Raw genomic sequence first — 22376 nt, 5'->3', positions numbered from 1 at the left:
TTTTGCAGTAATCAAAGGTTAATTATGTTATTTCGTTAAAATATCATAATAAAAATATAATTAATTATTTTAAAATAATATAATAATCGAACTTAACTATAGATAGTATTATTGTTTTTAATCAAGTAATTTCATTAATAAAATAAATGTAATGAGGGTAATTTTGTATTGGCCAAAGGACTATTTCCCACCCAAAGTATGTTATTATCTCAAATGTTCATCTGTTAATTTTAAAAATCTCATTTATCCATTCATAGGTTATTAAAATTAACGGTTTAATGGACAGAATAATCATTTTATCTATAATATTAAAAATAAATTAAATTTTTATCTCTTTTTCCTCCCCTCATCCCTAAAAACTAACCATTTTTTGCTAGACCAAGTTTTAAAAAATAACATTCCTTCTCAGGGTTTAGTTTTCAATCCCCGACACCATCATTGACGACGAGCTTTCTTGATGGATCATCATGCTCAGACGATCTCTCTTTCTTCCTCTGGAATGTTAGTCGATCAATATTTGGCTTGGAAAGTCGAAGAGGAGGGAAGAGAGACCATCGGAGCATGATTATGCATTGAGAAAGCTTCATTGTTGGCAATAGAGTTGGATTTAGCATCGAAGATTGAAAACTGAACCCTGGAGGGAGAATATTATTTTTTTAAACTTGGTCTAAGGGGAAATTGTTAGTTTTTAAAAACTAAAGGAAAAAAAAAAGATAAAATTTTAAAGAGTTAGAGTCCTATTAATTTTAACTATTCATAAATGAATAAATGAGATTTTTAAAATTAACTTTAAAATAATAACACATTTTGGATGAGAAGGAGTCCTTCGACCTTTTGTATTTTCATACAAACGTCCAATTTCCAGTTAACAGCTTCAGACGGTGTTAGGATTTACCAGCCGCATTTTTTATCATTTGAGGATGTATTTTTGCGATCAATTATTCTAGTACTTATTCGTCATAATAGAATTTGCAGAAACGATTGAAAAAAATATCAATACTTTATCAAAAAATAAATAAATAAATTTATAAATATAAATTGTTAAATAAATTTACTTTGTATGATAAATATGTTGAACGGTAGATATCAGACATCGAATTATCTTTTTTAATTAAATAAATTAAATCTTATTTTTATTAAAAAAATTAAACTCTCAAAATTTTTTATTGAAAAAAATGAACCTTCATATTGTCTTAATTACCCAAAAAAAACACTTTCATTTTGTCTTATAAAATATGCCAAACTTCAAGTATTTCCTTTAAAAGATTTTTTTTTTAAAGAAATAAGATGATAACTTAATTCCTTCCTTTTGAGTAAAAACATGGCCTTTTAGTATAAAATTTTGAAATTCCTCTCCATTTAATAGAAAAATAAATTTTAATATTTTAAAAAATATATATATAATAATTTAATATATTCAAATGTTATTATCCCACTAATTTATATTTGTATTTTGATATAATATGAATATGCATTGAAACTCAATAATATTTCAAAAAAAGAAAAAACATATTTTAAACGTAATATGACCACCACTATGGTTAATAAAGATCAAGATCTAAATTACATAATTTTATTTAATTGAACATTATTATAATATTTATTTAAATAATTATTATTTTAATTGTTATAAAAAATCCTTCTACTTATCTCAAGAATAATTTTAATAGTAAAAGAAAAGACTTTATATATAAAAAAATTTAAGTTTAAATCTTTTTTAATAATATAATAAAGTTAAACTCTTAATTCATTTCATTCAATTATTATGATATCAATCACTGAATTTAAAGTTTACCCTGATTGATTTTGATCCAATATAATAATTTGATTCATATAAAGTTTCCCGTTTAAAAAAAAAATTCTCCCCAATTTTTAAGATACAAGTAGGCTCATCACATGCATTTCTCTCGATTTTCTAACTATGCTCTACAGGATAATTACCATATTGGCTGGGCATGAATTACCATATGATAATCATCCTGGACAACCTATAAATGAGACTTCAAATTACCATCTGATAATCATATTATACTTGAACCAAGTTCGAATCTATTATATCAAATTCAAACTAAATTCAAATTGGCCAAACTTATTATCAGTAAATTACAAATAGGGCAGGATAAAAAACACTATTGATGGATATATAGTATCATTTATAAGATAAATAATATCATCAACAAAATAAATAGTATTGTTGGAAGAATATTCCAACTGAATTGAGTTAAACTATCGAACCAAAACTTTAACCTAAATTCAGCTCAAATGGAATTGAACATCAATTTGAACCGAACTGGTTTGGTTCAAGTCCATTCTTGCTTTATATATCAATTGGTAATACATAAATGTCACTTACATACGGTAATAACTAGAACTAATATTTTGTTCTTCCATTAAATAAAACATCAAATCTTAATCATCAGTCTCATTAGGTTCTATTAAGATAACAAGCAACAACTGACGCAGGGTATGTTCATTTGAGTTCGAAAATAAATTTTGATCCGCTTCCATAAGCCAAGTAACATTTAACCAGCTGAGCAACTAGTTACAAAAATGAAGGATCCTTATACCAGTTCTATATAGCAGGACATTTTCACATGACAGGAGACTAATTTGAAGTCACTGAACCATGTAGGCCTAAAATACTTCTACTTGTACAAAATAACCCACCTTCTCCCATGTATATCACTTATCATTTTGGCAACAACTACTTGTATTCATGGTCCAATAACTGATTGAATCTGAAAACAGAAAAAACTAAATTACTCCTTAGAAGCTAACCATCCAAGTTCCTTGGCAATAATTTCATGGGCATTCAATCAAACATTCATAATTTCTTAAGAATATGAATGCACACTTAACAGAAACTAAAAGGGCAAATACCTTATCAGCGAATGCTCGGAATGCCTCTGTCCCCATAGCCTTGTCAAGTTCCTAAACAAAGTTAACGACCAAATTTAGCAGGTAATTTTCCCATCAATGCTTAAATGAGAACCTTAATAAGCAATGGGAAAACCAATTTTCAAGCAGAAAAGCTAGAGAGAAACAAAATCCTTGGGTATTCATTCAGTAGGAAATACAATGGTCTGTACTCACAGTCTCTGCATCTGAGGAGCTATCAATACTCAAGATGAGTTTCTGAAGGCTTTCATCTTTCAATACATCACGAATTTCACTGGAAGAAGCTGCTTAAGAGGATGAGACATGATTACATCTAGCAGAATACTAATTAGCCTCAGCATTTAATTTTGAAGAATACCTAGTTACATAACCATACCTATAGATTCTAATTGCACCTTTTGCAGCACCTCACCTGGTTCATCAACATTTAATGGCCTTTCTGCAGACGATTGTGGAATAGCAACTGACAAATATGAAAAAAAGAAATTAAAATAGTGGGATCAAATAACACATGCTTGGGTTATAATAGACTATCATTTGTGTGAATGAACACATAGATTCCATGAAAATTGTGTTTCTTAAGTGACTATGACAGCCAAAAGATAGCTCAGATAAGATATTGTAAGATTCCTCAAAAGAAAATCGTGTTATATCAAAACCGATGCTGATCGATACAAGTCTTTTATATTAGTGGTTAAACCATTTGATCCCTTACTTTGAAAAGTAAGAAAACAGGTCAAAGATTTAAGCAAATATATATGAACGAACACAAACTATTATCTAACACAATTATTATGAGAATGGTATAATAAGAAACCAAAGTTCTTCAGTATAACTAATAACCCAGAAACAATAAGCAAGTGAAGAGAAAGGTAAGTGCGACCTCACCATGACTTAGATATCAAAGGCAACATATCTAATAGCCCACTAATATATTCATGGAAGGTCAAATGAATATTGAAAATACACATATCCCAACCAAGAAAATTAAGAGTTAGGAAATTGATTTACACGAAGTTGACTGACAAGCTTCTTACTTGATTTTTCCTCAATAGATTCTGGCTTAACACAAGGAATTTCTGCAGAATTCATATAAGGTTAATCAGTTTCCATGAGGTAGCACAATCAAAAGGCAGCTTCCAACTATTATAATGTAACAATAGCACATATCCAGAATTTTTTCCCTCAAATTTATACTTTAGTTCAAATTAATACCATATACAATTCATTCAACTATGTTTGCATTTTAAGTTTAGATTCAATCTGATCTCGTAAAATAAACGCTGGGGTACCTTTGTGTTTTTTGAAACAGGCTAGAGAACAACTGAAAGAACGAAGAGAAATATATATAAGAATAGAAAAAGGTTGAAATCAACAATAATAAACTACGAGTGAAAAAAGGGGGCGGAAAAAAAAAAAGAAAGAGGTTGAGCTTACTAAGGAGCAAGACAGGTTGGGCACTTGTACTTAGATTGAGCTTCATTACAGACTTGACACTTTCGAGGAAGAGGACCCATTTTGACTAATTCAATCTTCTTGAAGCCTGTAAAAGAGAAAGATTCAATCATAAGTGATTGTGATTGAAATTTGAAGAACAAGAGTATCATCTCCAACTGAGAGAGAGTACTGAGAAACGAAGATGAAAGCTCGCTTACGCTTTCGGGAGTGGTGGCCACAGCGATTCGCTACTGGCCCTCACTTCACTTCCACCGCAATGGAATGAAGGCGGCTGTGTGGCTGCAACGACGAAGAAAACAGGGTGCCTGTGGCTGCGGCTGCGGCTGCGGGCGATGGTTTTTGGTAGAGGATTGGGGTTTTTTGTTTTTTTTAAGCATGACTGTAAGTCGCCACATGTTTTATAGTAGGGGCAACATTGTAATTTTGACATATGGGAAATACAGTTTGAGAGACTCAAATTCACAGAATAAAAATATTTTAAATTTTTAGATATTCTTTCTCCATGGATTTTTGCTTCAAATTTCTGAAGTTAACGAATTAAGATATCAGAACTGGGAGAGGAAAACGGAGATGCAGGGGAGATGAATTTGCAAATTACTATTTATCAAGTAATTTCATTAATAAAATAAGTTTAAAATAAATTAAGGATAAAACTGTATTATCACATAAATGTCCAATATAGTTTAATATTAATCAAATATTTATTTACATATTTCATCAGTGATGGTTGACTAGATCAGATTTGACTTAGATTGACCTCTTATCCAGTCAAGGCCCTGTCCATGATGATTTCCAAACTACCTATATTTGCAATAATGTTAACAATTCTCCAAGCTAAAGCAGGGAAATTTATAATAAGAATTATTTGGGCTACAACATATGAATGTCTTTTGTGTTGTCATACATGGGTGGAAGACTGGCCTGTAATTGATAATGAAAGTGAAGCCACAGCCTCTGCCACTGTCAAGAACAGGCCGTCTGATCTGCTAAAATCTGCAGCTTCATCTGATCTCTGCAATTTTTCTATTACTTCAGCCAGAGGATTCACCAACACAAGCTGTGGACATCATACTGATCACCATCAATATCATTATCAACTGAATGAAAATTTGAAAACAACTTACTTTACAATACTTAGTTGATACTTGTAAAAAGCAATTTAATGACTCATGAACTAAAAGTCTGTTCATACTTGCCTCAATACCCTTTTTTTCCATTGTTGTCCTTATATCTTTGAAGAAAGAAATTCCACTTGTGTCAATGGCACTGACAGCTGCAAGACAAATATAGATTGAAGGGTTAAACCAATGAAAACTCATGACTTGAAGAAAGCTTGTAGCTGAAGCTAAACTTGCCTGACATATCCAAAATCACAAATCTAAGGCTTAACTGCTTTTTCAAATCTTCTTCATCTTCATATTCATCGATCCAGCGCGAAATCCTTCAGTAACAAATGCAAAGAAACAGAGTCAAAATCAATGCATATGCTGAAGATTTCATGAGCAAAAGTTTCTTAAGTTACAGCAAAATTAACCTTTCATTTAGATATGTGGTGTTTGCAAAGTTAATTGGAGCTTCAATGCTTAAAATAAGAAAACCAGGCACCCTCATGGCTTCCTTGTAATGGTGAAGATTCCGGTAAATATCTGTCCCGGGGATGTTCCCCAACATCACTGTTTTCGGCCGAGTAATTTGTATGAGGATCTTGAAAATTGATATCCCAACCTGATCATCATAATCACAAGCAGTGCATATTATATCAAACATGTCAAATTCTAATGGCTTTTTAAGTTCATTCAAGTTTGAGCATCCTGTGAACTTACTGCGATTGCAAGGCCTCCTTCAACAGAAATGAAAATGACACCAAAGAATGCACACAACATAACAAGGAAGTCGAATTTGTCAATCTTCCAAACCTGGCAAGCGGCTGGAATGTTGATGAGGCCAACCACTGCTGACACAATGATGGCACCCAGAACAACATTTGGTGTGTACTGGAAGAGTGGCGTGAGGAAGAGGAGAGTCACCATAACCGTCACTGACATTACCACATTCGACACCGCTGTCTTGGCGCCTGCATTGTGATTGACAGCAGACCTCGAAAATGAGCCTGCAATTCAAAATTCTAGTTAAACTACTACAGATGATGATGCCTATTTAGTTTTTGCTTCTTAGATTAACATCAAAATTCATGTGCACCTGTTGTAATGTAGCATGAAGTGGAGGAGCCAACCATGTTCATAAGCCCTATCGCTATCATTTCCTTGTTACCATCAACTTTATAATCTTTAAGAGCTGCAAAAGTCCTTCCAACTGCAATTCCTTCCTGTTTAAAGCTAAGTTTAACAGAAAACATACCGCAAATTTCTCTCAATTTCATGTTAGCTGTTGGAGCTCTCAAAGACTTGAAAAACCATTGTGAACTTTCTTCATACAAATTTGTTTACGTTAACAAAAGAAATCCTTCACTTCTTCTGTTCAGCTTTCTGAAATTAATCTCTTGTTTCGACCACGGGAGCCCTAAATATGAAACAAAATCAAGAAGAGTATAATGAAAACTTACAGTGAGAGAAATAATGCCAGTGACAAGTCCAGTTTTCATCACTAATCCCAGATGGTTTGCATGAAACCTCAACATTTTCCATGATGGGGGATTTAGTCCTCCTTGCAATTTTCCGATCTTGAAACAAAAACACAGTAAAGTTGTCAGTCTGACGAGACAAAGCATATCACATTATTATATTATATGATTTAAAATTGATGAAAAGGTAGAAGCCAGAAACTGACTATGCCGATGCCATGATGTTGAGCCTTGAATGCAAAAACCAGAAGGGTAGAAATGACGACAGAGACAAGAGGGGCTCCAGCTGATACCCAGAAGAGTTTTGGTCTTTTCATGCCCTGAAACTCCATGGCACACAACTCAATATATGGGATCAAATGCCAATGCCATTTCATTACAAAATGCTCACTAGTCTCAACTGACCATCAAATTCCATGGACCCTGGAAAATTTTTCCTTACCTCTATAAAGCGGTAGAGCGGACAGTAAATTAATCATGAGACATAATATACTATTATGATTTGATATATATATATATATATATATGTGGGGATGTATTTCATAATATTTTATAACAAAAACTACCATTTAAATGACACTAAAAAATATTTTTAAGAGGAGAAAGCAAGGTTGAGGAAGACGAAGATGGATGATTTCAGGAGAAGAATAAGACTCACGACGTGTCTTGTTACAAGAAGGAACCCTAGAAAGCAAAAGCCCATCAGTATTGTTTGCCATGACCACTGCAAAATCAAGAAATAATATAATATAAAATAAAATAAATTATATAAGATGACTATGTTTCACATGCTGTCAAGATTAAAATTAATATTTTTTTTCTCAATTTTTATTCTGAATGCCATGCCATTTTATAATGGCAGAACAAATACGTACAGTTAAGACATGAAAATATTTAATTTCTGGACGGGATTTTTTGTTAATTCGCCTGAGGGATTAATATAATTAACGTTAATTACCTCATTAGTTGTGTGAAAAACAGATGTCATTACAGGAACCAGACCCATTTGTTTAGTGAAATGAGTGATTCCAAGGAGGCTTTTAAGCTGTTGCAGCGAAACAATTATGGCGGCACCCGCCATGAATCCAATAAGAATTGCCTTCGAAAGGAAGTCAATGAGAAATCCAAGTCTGCATCAAACACATAACATTACTCAAAAACCATCAAATCACCATGAGGGTGGTCTTCGTTTTCGACAAAATAATACAAATTTTCACCTCAAAAATCCCAGAGAAGCTTGAACAAAACCGGCAAAAAAAGTTGCAGTAAACGCCAGTTGCAGAAACAAAAGAGGGTCGTTTGTGGGAGAAACTTCTTGGCCGAGAATTGATCCCAGAATCAAAGAAGCAATCGAAACTGGTCCGACTGCCAGGTCCCTGGAGCTTCCAAGAACCGCATAAACAAGAGGTGGCACAAAGCTAGAATCTAAACAAATCATATAAAAAGTAAAAGGAATTTCATCAACCACTTTTGTTTTTTTCAATGAAGTAATGGAAGAAACTCCAAAAGAAAGAACTACTCACGGAGGCCAACTATGGGAGGCAGACTAGCCAGTTTAGCGTAACTGATACCCTGAAGGACAAAAATCTGATGAGAAGATAGAGTTGTTATAAAAATGAAATAAAGTTTGTGTTTTTTCCTTTTTAACCTGAGGGATGGCTAAGCTGGCAATGGTGAGGCCAGAGACGAAATCGGATTTGAAGAGTTTGAAGCTGTAACTAGGCCCCCATTCGAGAACAGGGAAGATGTATTCAGCTCCAAGGATCCATTTCTTCTTTGAAGACTGACCTTTGAATCGGCGCAAAGGGTCATCAGGGAAGAAGATTTCTTTGAGCCTTGTTTTGAGCTTCTGCATGGTCGTTTTGTGAGGTGGTGGCACCACTCTGTGCACCTCCATTGGCGTTATTTCCAAGCTGCAATGCTCAGAATCATGGCGCCGGTGTTGGTGTATGTCAGTGTTGGTGCTACAATTTGGCTCCATAGATGAGAAATGAACGAGAATTTAACTTGTTTTATGGATCTGCAATTCTCAGGTTGAAGGGTTTTGTTACATATGAGCCTTATGAAAATTGTGGAAGGCAGAAATTGGCATGTTTTAATGCCTTTCTTTAATGGCATTAATAGACATATTCTCTCTTGGTCAGAGGTTGTGCACTTCTATAAGATGGTTATAATTTTTATGATGAAGATAGACTGATTGTTGTACATGTTGACTGCTAGAAGTTGCCCAAAGATAGCGACGGACGCAAGTTAAATTATAGAACCACCTGTTTCGATCTGTATACTGTCACGACCGGCTAGTCTTAATACTTCGGATAAGGAGATTGACTTAACTTCGTGATTTACCCGAGTGTCACACGAGAGTTATTGGAGCGATCAACCTGTGACAATATGCTTAAGAAGTACACATAACATAAGCAATGACTAACCATTTGGCACATAGAATAGGTCATCTCATTTCACTTTGGTCATGCAAAATTAGTGTATGAAGAGAAATCATATACGTCTAGTTTGTGCCCAGATGTTCAACTCACCAGGAAAGTGCAGGTCTGTTCACAAAAAAATATTTATTTGATGTATAAAAAGAATTTAGAAAACTTGTCGAATAAACTATGAAGATATTCTTATTAACGGGTGGTTAAAGTTAATAGATCAACGTCATATCAGAAAATGATAAAGATTTATTAGAACAATAAAATAATGTGTACATATTTTAAATATATAAATTAGTATATATTTATATATATTATCATTTGATTGAATGACGTTGAATTAAAGATAAAATAACATATAATTACATAATAATATACATCAGTGTGTACTTAAAGTTAATATATATAGTATTGTTTTTATCAAAAATAGAGTGTAAGTGATATCAGTTTATTTTTGTCTTCACTAGTCATATTTAAATATAAAGTTGAATTCGAACTTAGTCGAATCCAAATATGAGTTGATTCGAATTCAATTTGAATCCCAAATAACTAATTCAAGTTTGTTTGAACTGATCAAAGAATCTCATCGGAAGGTCAATGATGCAATAAAGAGTACATTAGTGAGATATATAGTATCATTGTCAGAATGAATTGTGTCACCAAAAAGCTATGAAATGTATGAAACACCCAAAATTGGCTTGATCATTCATTTAAAAAATAAGCCCAATTAGGAAATGATCATTCTATCTAGAGGTATCAAATGGGTCAAGCCGACCTGAGCCCAGCTAAAAAGCTTGACGCGATAAGGTCTGGTTTCTACTATAATATGTCAAGTTAAGCCTATGACCTTCTGAATTGGACCTTGGGCTTAGACACAAGGCTAGTGGGCCGGTCTGATTAGACCAATCACTATTTATATAATTAATTAATAATTATAATATAAAAATTAATTTTTCCATTAAAATTAATAGACCAATCCATTAACGACTGGATCGTATATATATTGAGTTGGATTGTGAGTCTTATAAATTTTATGACCCAACCTTAGGTTCAATTGAGTCCGCCGACTCGTCCACTTCTACCATAACCACCCCCACTGAGCTTTTTGGAATGCGGGTCAAAATTTGTCCAGTTCTTATCAATGCCATGCATAATTCATTCTTGGCCTCACAATTTTTGTTATGCTTTAATTTTCTGCAAGGAAAAAATCATTGCGGGATAAATATAAGTTAAATAAAGGTGAATTGAATTTAAGGAAGCGAAGGATGAATTAAGTGGAGAGGAAAATTGTTTGAATATATGGGAGGAGAAGGGGACCACTCTTAAGCCAAAAATTTTGACTCACTTTCAACCCCCATTAATTAAATGCATTCTCACTAACTTTTCAAAAAAAATTCTTTCACCCTCATCTTCTATTTGTTATGATTTGATAGGGGAATAATTTATGCTGATTACTTGCTCGAAAAAATTATGTTCAAATTACATAATTTTTAAAAATATTATTTAAATCTATAATTTATATATTTTTTAATAAAAAATAAATTATGAGTATAATAATTATAATATTTAAATATTTTAAAGTCTTGTTAATATTTTATGAGCCAGGAGCTTCCAAACTCATTGAACCAACCAACCTTAAAACGTGAAATTGACTCGAGCAGCCAAACCCAATCTCTACCATGAGCTTCTCACTCAGGCCAGTATCAATAGGAGAATTTGGATCAGACCGGAGAATTTGGCCCAAAATCATTAATTATTGGGCCCAATTCTTCTCTTAAACCCTGACAATCAAAGAAAGCCAAAACCTAAAACCCTAGAACCTCGAACCTTCTATCACTCTCCAGAACCTCAGCCATAGACTTTCTCTATCGTTAATTCGTTATAACCCGAAGTCGGAACCCTCTCTTTTCACCGAAACCGCAAATTCGAAGCCATGGCAAAGCGCTTGCTCCCAACCCTCAACCGTGTTCTTATCGAGAAAATCGTCCCTCCGTCCAAAACCAACGCCGGGATTCTCCTCCCCGAGAAATCAAGCAAGGCAAGTACTTAGCATTGTGGATTCTGTGTTTTGTTGTTTGCGCTGATTTTTGATCGGACAGGTCTGATCTGATTGGGGTTTGTTTAATGTAATTTTTTGAGCAGCTCAACTCTGGGACTGTGATTGCGGTGGGCCCCGGCTTACGTGATAAGGACGGCAAGGCGATTCCGGTGTGTTTTAAGGAGGGCGACACCGTGCTCCTGCCTGATTACGGCGGTACCCAGGTCAAACTCGGCGAGAAAGAGTAAGTGCTCTTCGGCTTTTTGTTTTGTCAGGGTGTTTTTGGGAGTGTGTGAAATGAAGATTAAGAGTTTATTATAACTGTTTTTTATGTTAAGCGCTTTGGGATTAATTTTTAATTGAAAATGCGGGAAATTTTATGGGAGTTTTGGGATAAATTTTAGGTTTTGAGAGGATTTTTAGAAATTTAAATATAAGTAATTATTAAGACATAATTATGATTATTTATTGTGATTATAGGAATAATTGACTATCTGTTATAATCAATTCTTTCATATTGGTGGATAATTATAATTCAATTGTGATTGTAGCAAATAATATAAAAAACTGATTTTTTTTTTTTTTTTTTTGTGTTAAAATGTCTAAATAAGGTTTATACTCTAGCTTATGGATTAGAAATGAAAAAAAATTAAACCCAATAATATTGAAAAGCCAATTTTACTAACTTTTGGATTATGATTTAAATAACTTAAGATGTGATTATAATACACAATTAGATTGTTGAAGTTATATTTATTTGGTGGGATTTGTTTGATGCAGGTATCATTTGTATAGGGATGAGGATATTTTGGGTACTCTACATGATTGAAGAGTTTAGCTAATTGCTTATTTATTTGTAAGGCATTATTGTGTTTTGGACTTACTTAAATGTGACTCATTAATCAAATGGGGCATTTTGGTTTTGAGTGAATTTGATGTTATTCACTTTGGATAATGCTAATGCAAATTCAAACTTTTGGCCTTGATCTTTTTTGCTTGTTTATAGTTTGTGTTTATTATTAGCATTGTGGGTATGGGGATGATTGCCAAACTATTTGGAGAAAAAATAAGTCATCTCCCTCAAAGTTTGTTTTCATTGCAGTTTTCAGTCCATTAATTCTGATTCTGATTGAATATGTAAGCGGGGAAAAGTAGTTATATATGAAATCTTTTATCACTCTACTGGATTTGGTGGCCGTGGTGGCTTTGACGAGAACTGCAGTTGCTGTTGCTATTGGTTTGGCTTATTCCCGGATGACACAGGATGCATTGGTTTCATTAAGTATTCTGACATTTAAATTCTGATTCTAATAGAATATGTGAATGTGAGAATAATAGTTGAGAGTAATGTTTATAGGATTCTATTTGATTGGAGTCGTCCATGTTTTCGCTGGTGGCAGTTGCTTGAACAGTAGCTTGTGGAAGAATTCTAAGTTGGGTTTTGGGATAGAATGAAAGTTGGGGAACTATTTGGTGGCATATGAAGGCGAAAAATATCATGGTTTGTTGCATGTTTTATTAAAATTCTGACTGTCCGGAGGAAACTCTTGACCAGGGGATAGAATCTAAACCTGAGGATAGGTATTGAATTTTCTCCAAATGCTTGGGTTTGGGTATTATTTTCTAGGTATATTCTATCTTTATAACAATTCAATAAAAGAGATATTCGAAAAATATCTCTTAATCTGTAAGTGGCAAAGTTTAATAGAGCATCAATTGAGTGTTTTTTATGTGATATCAATTAACAATGTAAAAATGTTTTTAGACCAAACTTTCGATTGGAAAATGTGATTTATTTACTCTTTTTAGATTAACCTTTCTTAGAAAGGAGCTCTAATAAATTAAAAATTAGAATAAAGTTAGAAGCTAAGCTCAGTTAATATATAATTGGACTCCATATAGAGGCACATGCCTAAGCATCCCAATTTTGTGGGCGAGCTTCCAATAAAGAGTATAATTTATTAACTTCAGTAAGTACTATACCATATAGTACAAGATACATTTTTACACATCATCAAGCATAAATCACATTGTATTACCCTTTCGATGTAAGTTCCTGAAGTCTATTACAGTAAACAATCGTCCTAATCTGTCCTTAAAAAACAAAGGTCCAACAGAATATCTTTCTATAATATTAATGGGTTAAGTTGAGAACTAATAGTACCTTTAGTATACGAGCTAGAAGTTTTTCTCTGAAATCTCTGAAAAGGGTACGTTTTTCTTACTGACTTCAACCTCAAAAACTTCCGAAAACTCCATGATCAAAGAATCGTGGGTGACATCCAGTAAGTGGCAGTCATGAGGATGATCCAAGTCTGTTTCCTTAGTGGATGACTGATCTTTTTTAAGCAGCTTCTTTATGCTTCCAACCTGACGATCTTGTATACCACATGGGACAATCCAACTAAAGGGTGATAGATCTGTGGTGACATTCAGTGCTAAACCATGATATGTAATCCACTGAGATGCACGTATACCAATTGCTGCCAGTTTCTGATCTCCTGTTGTAGAAGTCCAGCAACTTAGAGAATGAAAATAACTACAGCACATAGTATGTAGTAGTTTAAAACACATAGATCAAGTTGTATAAGGAGAGATCGAGTGTGCTTACCAACCCAAACCCCAGTTAAACCCTCAAGTCGAGAAGCCTTTATAGAAAATGTTGAGAAAAGAACACGAATGACAACCTCTTCAAGAGCCCTCATGTACCACTGAAGATCCATCTTGTGATTTCGCAAATTGATAATAGGGTACAGAACTAGCTGCATTGCAACAAATGCATTGAAGGTTAGAACCATTACTCAGTAACCAATTGATTTGTAAAAGGAAGTTTGATTTTTTCATCTCCACAATGTTATACATTTTTAATACTAATGACAAAATGAGATGAAATTGTCGTATGCCAATTACTAAATCGCTGCATATAAGATATTAGAGGTAAGATATAAAAGTATCACCTGGCCAGGACCATGATATGTAACTTCCCCGCCTCGTTCTGTTCGATAAATTTGAAAAGGAGGATTCTTCAAGTCAAAATTAAGGTACTTCTCTGAACTAGCTGTGCCCAATGTATAAACAGGACTATGTTGTAGAATAATCAAAGAGTCTGGACATTCTTCATTTCTCTCAATCAAAGCCTTCTTTTCCTCAACAATTTTCTTTTGCCAGGACCACGCCTTTTTGTATGGAATTATATCCTTGTAGAAATCAAAACACTCGCACCTGAACCAAATTTAAGATGAACACGTTGACTTAGCCTCAATGCCAGGGATGAATTTATGAAAAGAATCACTAAATGTCATTTTTTGTTGGAATTGAAGGTTTGGTTTGCTATGAAGAGGCTATTGTGAGAGTAGGTATGGTGTTGATTTGCTGAACTGTTGACGTTTTGGTTCAGTCCCAACATGTAATATTCAGAAAATCAACACCATACCTACTCTTACTCTCACAAGAGCCTCTCCATAACAAACCAAACCTTCAAATCATGTGCTTTGACAAACACATCACAGCTACTTTCATAACCCAAAGTTACCAATGGTACTTTTACATACTGTAGCCGCAATGAATCGCCTTGAAGATTTTCCTATAGAACGTTAAAAGAAGCAAATCAGTAGGACAGAATAAACATATTAGAAAATTAAGAAAACTACTAAATACAGCAATCTATTATGAAGATAACTAAGGGATCGCCATATAGGGAACCACCAGAAAGGCTGCTATCATCCTCATCTGAAAATATAAATCCAAAAAATTGCAGGCCTGTTCTTTTATTTCATTTAAAAGGTCCACTATCGAAAAAGGACTTGCTTTGCACAAACGAGCAAAAGAAGACCACATTCCTTCAATGCATAAAACTATGGACTTACTATACAGATGACTAACACAGACTCTTTCATGACAAGGAAACCAAACTAAAACAATATCATACCTCCCTCTCATAATCCTTGCCGTGAGTTGAATAGAGTTTCATGCCACAGTACTAGCTCAAAAGTACCATTTTGAACAGAATTGAGTTAAACTCCAATTCTTTTGGAATAATCAACACAGTTTAAGGGTTTAAAAACTAAAATTTCCAAATTAAGGTTTTCCCCAAACAATTAGGTTGAGCTTAATCTAGATGAGAAGTTTGACCAAAACTGTGCAGCCTTGCATATATCTCCGATAATACTGGGCTATGCACCTAGGAGCTTTGGAGTCTATGAAACTGGCCGTCTCCAGCTAATGAAAAAAGAAAAGAAAATGCACAAGTAATTTTATCGTGTGATGCAACTGCAAAACATCTCTGGTCCCAAAATGAAGGATGGCAATAACTATATTGCAAGTATGGGTGATGCCATGCTAAGCCTAAGGGTGGCCACTACAGTACCTTTGAAATAACCCTAATAGTTTTTCTTTAATATTTGAGATACAACAGCCAATACAGGTTTGGCCTCCCTGAAATTTTTCAAGACTCACACTGATTTCCATTTTTAAGGATTAAAATGGCCAATTGAAGTAAGTAGTCTCACTGACAGTCTAATAGCTCATCAATTTTTACTACTTCAAAGTGTTTTATATTAGGACTTCAACTCTTTCATGTATTGCTTCTCTTAGCATCAAGGCATATATTTCTTCTCTAAAGACTTTTGATATAAAGTATAATAATAAATTATAATGATAAATACAAATGAATTACATTCTTCAGATAATAACAGAATAAGATTATACAATAAACCAGTAATGTTAATTTAGAAATTCCAGAAATAAAATATTCCAAACAGCATCCAACAATGATATGGTTTTATAATGGTATGATACGTTTACATTTATTTTCATAAATAAAATATTATATAATATATATTTATAAATGAAAGTTCTACTTTGTATTCTTCTATACTATTTGGCATTGTATTTTGAAAAACAGAGCCATACTTCATGAAAGTATAATTATAATCATGACTTAGCCCCTGTTTGCAAGCCTACAAATTTCCAAGATTTATTCCAATTTGGATTCCAACTCTATGATGCATTCAATCTTCCTCAAAAGTTCCAATGACTAACCCTAGACATTTAGTTTTGAACAATGCAAGCGATCATTAGGTTTAATTTCCGTCAAAGAGAAGTTTCCAGACCAACAGGCATAATAAGTAAAGATTAGACCCACCATTTTACAAAATAGATAGTAAGAAAGAAAAGGAACCTCGGCGTCACGATAGTTGATGATAACCTCTTCGTTGCCTTTTTGTAGGACCAGAGGAGCTATGGTACCTTTGCTGCGACCAGTTCCGATTATAGTTGGCACGGAAAATCCACCACTAAGTCGCGATTTAACGTAGTTCCCGGGGTTTTTATTTTCTAGTTCAGCCGGTGAAGCAACTGTGGCGGATACAACAAGTTTAGGAGTTTTCAATATTGGCACAATAAATATGGATTTAGATTGCTTAGATGAGAGGGAGGTGTTTGGTTGCTGAGAAATTTGAGAGGAAAATGTGAGAGAAGAAAACGAAGACGTGAGGGAGGATGTAGAAAGGGCCATCGTGGTTCTGAGTTTGGTCGGAGAAAGGGTTGAATTTTTTAAACTTCGAAAGTTTAGATGCGCTGCGGGATGACAATGCTTATGGCAAACGACGCCGTATAATCAAGGCTTTCTAAATAGTACTTTTCGATAGAGTGGTGGACCCAAACCAAATCAACATTACATATGATTGAATCGATGTTTAATTTGATTGAATTGAATTCGAATTAAACATTTAACCCAGTTTGAAGTGAAGTTCATTGATATCATTATATCAAAATTTTTTTTATCAATAATTCTTTTTTTTTTTTGACAATATGCCATATTTTTATGATATATAGCTGTTTATCCATCAATCAAATTAAATTCAAACTCAAATTATTATTTTTAAATTCAATTCAAATTCAAACAAGCTTTATCTTAATTCAACTCAAATTCAATCTTATCTATTTATTCTTAAATCCTCACACATAAATATATACTTAAGCCATCACTATCCAAAAGTGGGATTATAATCAATTTACAAAAGCTAATTCCTTTTCTTAGTGGGTAAACTCAACAATATATTGCATCCGATCTAATTTGATGCAATTTATCATATCTACGAGGCATATCATGTTAAGATTTATCAACTTACATAAGCTAGATTTTAAATCATATTTTTACAGATTAATACATCAAATTATATATATTTTTATTTTTTAATAGATTAAATCAATTGATTTGTCAATTTTACCCTAAGGTCTCAACACAATCCACAGATTGTGCTGAAAAAACAGGAGAGCCTAGATAGTGTTATACACCGACTTTAATGTGTCTATGCTATAAATAAGACTATAATCAATACAAATGCATATAAATTTTTAGAAAGGCAAACAATAAAATATGAATATCAACAATATATTAATCCTCCTTACCATTTTGTGCGATTTCAAAGATTTTGCTGTAAGGTTGAGTGGCGTGGACAACGACGGTGGTGTGTGTGGATTTTGAAATAGATTAAATGGAATTTAAAGTATACTTATTTATAGGACGACTTTTCGACTAACCTTAGGAAGGTATAATATTGACTAATTTAAAGCCTAAATTATATGATTAAATTATGAAAAAAAACAAAAAAATCAATTTTTTTAGAAAAAGAAAAACAGAACTGGAGTCAGAAATAGAGCCGAATATGTACTCTCGTGTACTTCTGTTTTAGACCAAGGACACAATGGGGGTCCTCGGAAAGTTGAGTTCAGACAACCTTAACTTCTTCAACTCTCACGGTTCGATTTTTCCCCTTTTTTTCTGTTTAATTTCAACTATCCCCATGTGGGCTAATCAGTTTTTCTGCGTTTTTGCAGGCTACGTGGTGATAGAATCCTTCGCAAGTAATGAAGAAATTGAAGCCATGAGAACCCAAATGGACCATTTGCTTCAAGGCTTTGACTCCTCTTCCTCCTCTGTGTTCTCAACTAAGAACCAGGTCCTTACCCTTTGTTTTTATTAATATTCAATTTCTTTTTCTTTTGAATATATTTTATTTGATTATGAAATCAAGTTGAATTTTCCGTTTTGGGTTTTTTTATGGTTTTTATAGCAAAAGATGACTGATGATTACTTCTATGAAACTGCTGAGAAGATCTCCTTTTTCTTTGAAGGTAATTGGATTATAAATTATGAGACTCTTTTGCTTTTAGTTCACTTTTTTTCCCTCACTTTATGTTTGTAAAGTTATCACTGCTTTTTTTTTTCTTTTTCTGGTTTTGGAAGTAATAGAAGTGCTTTTAAAATACTTACCCACCAGAGGTGATTGATTATTTGTGCTATAAAGTAAATAAAGAAAGTTGCTGATGGCCCTTACATTAAGGATCATGCTATGGTAGAAATTTTGTCTTAGTTATGAGAAGGAGTATAGTTGTAATGTGAAATGTCAAACTTAATTAGGCTATATTTTTCAGTTGTCGCAATGGTAGTTTGACTTGCTGAAAATTTGCTTCTTTTGGGTTATTGTTGGCAGAGAAAGCTTTTGGGGATGACAGAAACTTAAAGCAACCCAAAGAACTCTTCATTAATAAAGCTGGGCATGGTATGTTGTCTAGTTATTGTGTCTTACATTGCTGTCATTTTGTTTGGCCGTTCTGTTAATGGTGATTAAAATAGATGGTATATTTGAATAAAACTAATATTACTGTTCTTGGGTTAAATTGGTGCAGCATTACATGAGATTGATCCAGTTTTCAAAAAAAATTTGTTGCTCCAAGAAAGTATCAGAATTGCTGCGCTCTTTGGTTTACAAAAGGCCTGTGATTATTCAGTCAATGTACATATTTAAGGTAATCCATCTGCTTAATGAAGATATCATATGGGAGTTTTGCTGCTATAGGAATTTAAGGTCTAAGTTTTCAAAAAGTCTCCATTCTGTTATTGCCTGTTCTATTGAACTATTGTGTTTAATAGCTCAAGGCCTGAGCATATGTTATAGTTGTGAAATTCGATGAAAAAGATGGAGTCCACCACAAATCATTTAGTTATAATGACTTATTTTATTTTTTAAGCTTTCCCAGACGATTGTGTAAGAAACATATGGAATATAACTTCTTAAAGATGTATAAGTTACTACCTGTAAAATTGTTTATACTTAAGTTGTAAAAGTGTGAAAATGATCACAACTGTAAAATAACAGGGATTTCTCTAGTCTGAGATGAATAATAGGATTAGACATTTACACAAAAATTTAGCATGTATTCTTTATGTAGTTCTTTTATTCAACATTAGCAGAATCAGGTAGCGTCCTGTGTTCTTCACTTTGCATTCTGTAAAGGCAATATCTGCTTTTGCCAGCTTTCTTTTTTATATTGGATGTGCTGCAGTTTGTGCAGAAACTATTTGGAACTATTTCAGTTCTGCTGACCCTGCTTGGCAGCTAATTTTGGTGCTTCTTCCTTTTATAATTGCAAATGATATTTGCGATTCAATAAAACTATGAATACACATTATGACTATACAGACGATGTTTTATTATGTGATTGGATAATTTTGAATTAAAGATGAAATAACACCCAATCACATAATAACACATTATCTGTTTACCCAAATTGTATATCAAAAGTGTGTACACATAGCATTGTTCTTTGCAGTTTTGGAAAGTGCATGTTCGCTTATAATTTTTATAATATTAAGTATAAATGGACAAAAATTTAGGCTTCATTCCTGTTTATTCTCGGAACTACTGCAGAGGAATTCTGCACTGTTGTGAACAGTCTGTTTATTCATTAGAAAATTCAGGATTAATAATTCCTAATCATGTTGGCCATTATGCATATGTACACTCTCTTCAATCAGTTTTCATATTGTTTTCCCCGTGTGATAATATGTGAACATCTTATTAACAGCAACCAGGCATTGGAGGGGAAGTCGTGCCTCCCCAGGATAATTCATTTCTCTATTCTGAACCAAAAACTTGCACTGGGCCGTGGCTTGCTCTAGAAGATGCAACAATAACAAATGGTTGCCTTTGGGCCATTCCTGGTTCTCATAAACGTAGTCTCCCTCTCCTTTTTCTTCATTTATTTCTTCCTTTCCTGATCCTTTTTTCTTTTGTGGTAAATAAGTAAGTCTCAGCTTTAAAAGTTTTGCAAATATTTATAGTTTATTCTAATGTTTTAGCACTTTATGTTGTTTCTAGATGGTCTCGTTAGAAGGTTCATTAGGGGTGAAGAGGGAGTTTACTTTGATCGGCCTTCTCCTTCCTTTGACCAAAAGGACTTTGTACCTGTTGAAATGAAAGCTGGATCCTTAGTTGTCATTCAAGGTGACCTAATTCATCAGAGGTGAGTTTGAAAATTTTTCTAGAGTTCACTCTGACTAGATTTTTCATGAATGGCTGCAAAACTCAGTTTTGCATTTTTTTATTTTACAGTTTTGAAAATCAGTCCTCAAAGTCAAGGCATGCATACAGCTTGCATGTGGTAGATACTGATGGTTGCAAATGGGCTCAAGAGAATTGGTGAGTAATATATTTTATATATTATATTGAGCTTAATGATTTGGAGTCTTCGTATTTGATAAATTTTTTTCTTTTTATATTCTTAGAAATTACCATGTGTTACTAGTAATTTTATATGCATCTATAATACTGTATTCTGTTGAAGCTAACTTGTGTATTTTGTGCTGATAATCTATTACTTAGTTATTCTTGATTACTTTCTTCCTTAATTTTTGTGTTGCTTTCTTGGGGTATTGCTTTCATTGCAACTTTGCCCAATCTAATCTGTCTGTGTATACAATCATCAGTTTTAGGTTTCCTTTAGAATTTGGATGCAACAACCATCAGACATATTGTTTCCCTGGTAGGTGCGAGAATAATAATGTAGGAACCTTTTGGCCTGAAGACCAACAAAAATAGACCATTGTTTTTATGAACCTTCACATGAAGGAATGGATTGAAGAAATGAATAGTTTTAAGTATTCCCTTGATTACTCTAGAAAAGGAACCGCTCATCCCCCACTCCCCTCCCACCTTTTGGTCTGTTTTCTTCCTTAGCATGTGTGATTGTCTGTATTTTGGGCTCTCACATATGATCGTACAGCTTTTGTTTCGTTATTGTGTCTTGTCTAGTAGGATCTTGATTGTCACAAAATTTCAAAAAATTTTTGCATGTAAATTGAGTTTTCACAGAATGACTAATGTTACAATCCAATTTTTAGAACAGAAGAACTAAGGGACTGATGAAAGATGATCCAAAACAATCCAGATGGTGTTTTTTCCCTCATGGATTCTGAATGATCTGATTTTATGCTTTGAAGTTTAAACTTTCTCTTGTATAAACTCCTAGATTCCAAGCCTTGTAATTTTTTTTGGTCTATTTATTCTTTCAGGATCAGGAGAAAAGTTGAACCAGAGCCTCTCTATGTATTTTCTTCTACCCAATAATCAGTTATACAGAAGACCGCCATTTGCATCTCAAGTGAATTTAATTAATGTTTTGTTGCAGCCTACTAGTTGTGTATGTGTAGCATAGGATTTGAGTTTCTAATGAAATAAAAGAAAAAATGATGCACATGTTTATTTTATCGTTGTAACATTCGCCTAATTTAAATTAGTAAGATTTGATTATACATGTAATTTTATTAGAAATGTTGAATGATATTCTTAAGAGAAATAAGCAATTGACATATCACATTATGTTGAAAAGGTTGTTGGCAAGAAAAACAATATTATCGAAGAGATGCATAGTATTATTGAAAGGGTAAAAATGTTATCAATGGAGTAAACGATATTACTGGATAGGTAAATGAATCAAATTTAAACTGAATTATTAAATTAGAGTTCTTATTCTAGTTCAGCTTATTCGAATCAAAATGTAGGTATGATCGGGCACCTGTTCAATCAGTTTGAAGAATGAAAGAAAAGAAGTTACAGTAAAGTGGAGTTGAAGAAGAAATAGGAGGAGGATCAGGGTTTGGATTCATCATAACTTTTGTATTATC

The 22376-nt window shown here is 33.3% G+C and overlaps 4 protein-coding genes and 1 pseudogene across 11 annotated transcripts; 2 read left to right on the top strand and 3 right to left on the bottom strand.

The window, feature by feature from the left end:
* Window positions 1-2268: 2268 nt before the first annotated feature.
* On the bottom strand, window positions 2269-4866 carry LOC123222589 (zinc finger HIT domain-containing protein 3). 3 transcript variants are annotated; one of them, XM_044645438.1, is made up of 8 exons: window positions 4554-4866; window positions 4336-4441; window positions 4191-4222; window positions 3936-3977; window positions 3311-3361; window positions 3094-3182; window positions 2881-2931; window positions 2269-2738 (listed from the first exon to the last, which is right to left on the bottom strand). In XM_044645438.1, exons 2-8 carry the CDS (start codon window positions 4413-4415, stop codon window positions 2715-2717), a joined length of 369 nt encoding a protein of 122 aa, XP_044501373.1. In that variant the 5' UTR covers window positions 4416-4441; window positions 4554-4866; the 3' UTR covers window positions 2269-2714. The 3 variants fall into 3 exon arrangements, with proteins under 3 accessions (XP_044501373.1, XP_044501371.1, XP_044501374.1); XM_044645436.1 differs by having other exon boundaries at window positions 3275-3361; window positions 4554-4826; XM_044645439.1 differs by lacking the exon at window positions 4191-4222 and having other exon boundaries at window positions 3275-3361; window positions 4554-4840.
* Window positions 4867-5014: 148 nt separating this feature from the next.
* LOC123222585 (probable sulfate transporter 3.3) lies at window positions 5015-9223 on the bottom strand. 6 transcript variants are annotated; one of them, XM_044645434.1, is made up of 13 exons: window positions 8586-9221; window positions 8461-8509; window positions 8155-8362; window positions 7896-8067; window positions 7596-7661; window positions 7144-7257; window positions 6920-7036; window positions 6556-6682; window positions 6180-6466; window positions 5891-6081; window positions 5712-5797; window positions 5553-5629; window positions 5015-5453 (listed from the first exon to the last, which is right to left on the bottom strand). In XM_044645434.1, exons 1-13 carry the CDS (start codon window positions 8916-8918, stop codon window positions 5388-5390), a joined length of 1893 nt encoding a protein of 630 aa, XP_044501369.1. In that variant the 5' UTR covers window positions 8919-9221; the 3' UTR covers window positions 5015-5387. The 6 variants fall into 6 exon arrangements, 3 of the variants coding, with proteins under 3 accessions (XP_044501369.1, XP_044501370.1, XP_044501368.1); XM_044645435.1 differs by having other exon boundaries at window positions 5015-5413; window positions 5549-5629; window positions 8586-9220; XM_044645433.1 differs by having other exon boundaries at window positions 5015-5413; window positions 8586-9217.
* Window positions 9224-11169: 1946 nt separating this feature from the next.
* Window positions 11170-12395, top strand: LOC123222920 (10 kDa chaperonin, mitochondrial-like). The gene is made up of 3 exons (XM_044645948.1): window positions 11170-11407; window positions 11512-11651; window positions 12188-12395. The coding sequence occupies exons 1-3, from the start codon at window positions 11303-11305 to the stop codon at window positions 12234-12236; spliced, it is 294 nt and encodes a 97-aa protein (XP_044501883.1). The 5' UTR covers window positions 11170-11302; the 3' UTR covers window positions 12237-12395.
* Window positions 12396-13346: 951 nt separating this feature from the next.
* On the bottom strand, window positions 13347-17024 carry LOC123222479 (octanoyltransferase LIP2p, chloroplastic-like). The gene is made up of 5 exons (XM_044645273.1): window positions 16587-17024; window positions 14959-14990; window positions 14365-14629; window positions 14019-14169; window positions 13347-13908 (listed from the first exon to the last, which is right to left on the bottom strand). Exons 1-5 carry the CDS (start codon window positions 16920-16922, stop codon window positions 13586-13588), a joined length of 1107 nt encoding a protein of 368 aa, XP_044501208.1. The 5' UTR covers window positions 16923-17024; the 3' UTR covers window positions 13347-13585.
* An 842-nt stretch (window positions 17025-17866) lies between these two features.
* LOC123223014 lies at window positions 17867-22011 on the top strand (annotated as a pseudogene).
* The last annotated feature ends 365 nt before the right edge of the window (window positions 22012-22376 follow it).

The sequence above is a fragment of the Mangifera indica genome, chromosome 8 (genome assembly GCF_011075055.1).
Source record: "Mangifera indica cultivar Alphonso chromosome 8, CATAS_Mindica_2.1, whole genome shotgun sequence".
In the NCBI taxonomy this organism is placed as follows: domain Eukaryota; kingdom Viridiplantae; phylum Streptophyta; class Magnoliopsida; order Sapindales; family Anacardiaceae; genus Mangifera; species Mangifera indica.
Note: the sequence above shows the minus strand (reverse complement) of the source record. Positions and strands in the feature narration are given on the sequence as shown.

Excerpts from the sequence above, each read along its gene's own strand:
- LOC123222589 (XM_044645436.1), bottom strand. The coding sequence starts at position 4,415 with ATGGGTCCTCTTCCTCGAAAGTGTCAAGTCTGTAATGAAGCTCAATCT. Across the intron at positions 4,223-4,335 it reads CCAACCTGTCTTGCTCCTTA|TTGTTCTCTAGCCTGTTTCA; the intron begins GTAAGCTCAACC and ends TCGTTCTTTCAG. Across the intron at positions 2,932-3,093 it reads GCTCCTCAGATGCAGAGACT|GAACTTGACAAGGCTATGGG; the intron begins GTGAGTACAGAC and ends AACTTTGTTTAG.
- LOC123222585 (XM_044645433.1), bottom strand. The coding sequence starts at position 8,918 with ATGGAGCCAAATTGTAGCACCAACACTGACATACACCAACACCGGCGC. Across the intron at positions 8,510-8,585 it reads CCAGCTTAGCCATCCCTCAG|GGTATCAGTTACGCTAAACT; the intron begins GTTAAAAAGGAA and ends TTTGTCCTTCAG. Across the intron at positions 8,068-8,154 it reads GCTTCTCTGGGATTTTTGAG|ACTTGGATTTCTCATTGACT; the intron begins GTGAAAATTTGT and ends TGTTTGATGCAG.
- LOC123222920 (XM_044645948.1), top strand. The coding sequence starts at position 11,303 with ATGGCAAAGCGCTTGCTCCCAACCCTCAACCGTGTTCTTATCGAGAAA. Across the intron at positions 11,408-11,511 it reads TCCCCGAGAAATCAAGCAAG|CTCAACTCTGGGACTGTGAT; the intron begins GCAAGTACTTAG and ends TTTTTTGAGCAG. Across the intron at positions 11,652-12,187 it reads GTCAAACTCGGCGAGAAAGA|GTATCATTTGTATAGGGATG; the intron begins GTAAGTGCTCTT and ends TGTTTGATGCAG.
- LOC123222479 (XM_044645273.1), bottom strand. The coding sequence starts at position 16,922 with ATGGCCCTTTCTACATCCTCCCTCACGTCTTCGTTTTCTTCTCTCACA. Across the intron at positions 14,991-16,586 it reads TCAACTATCGTGACGCCGAG|GAAAATCTTCAAGGCGATTC; the intron begins GTTCCTTTTCTT and ends AACGTTCTATAG. Across the intron at positions 14,630-14,958 it reads GGCGATTCATTGCGGCTACA|GTGCGAGTGTTTTGATTTCT; the intron begins GTATGTAAAAGT and ends AATTTGGTTCAG.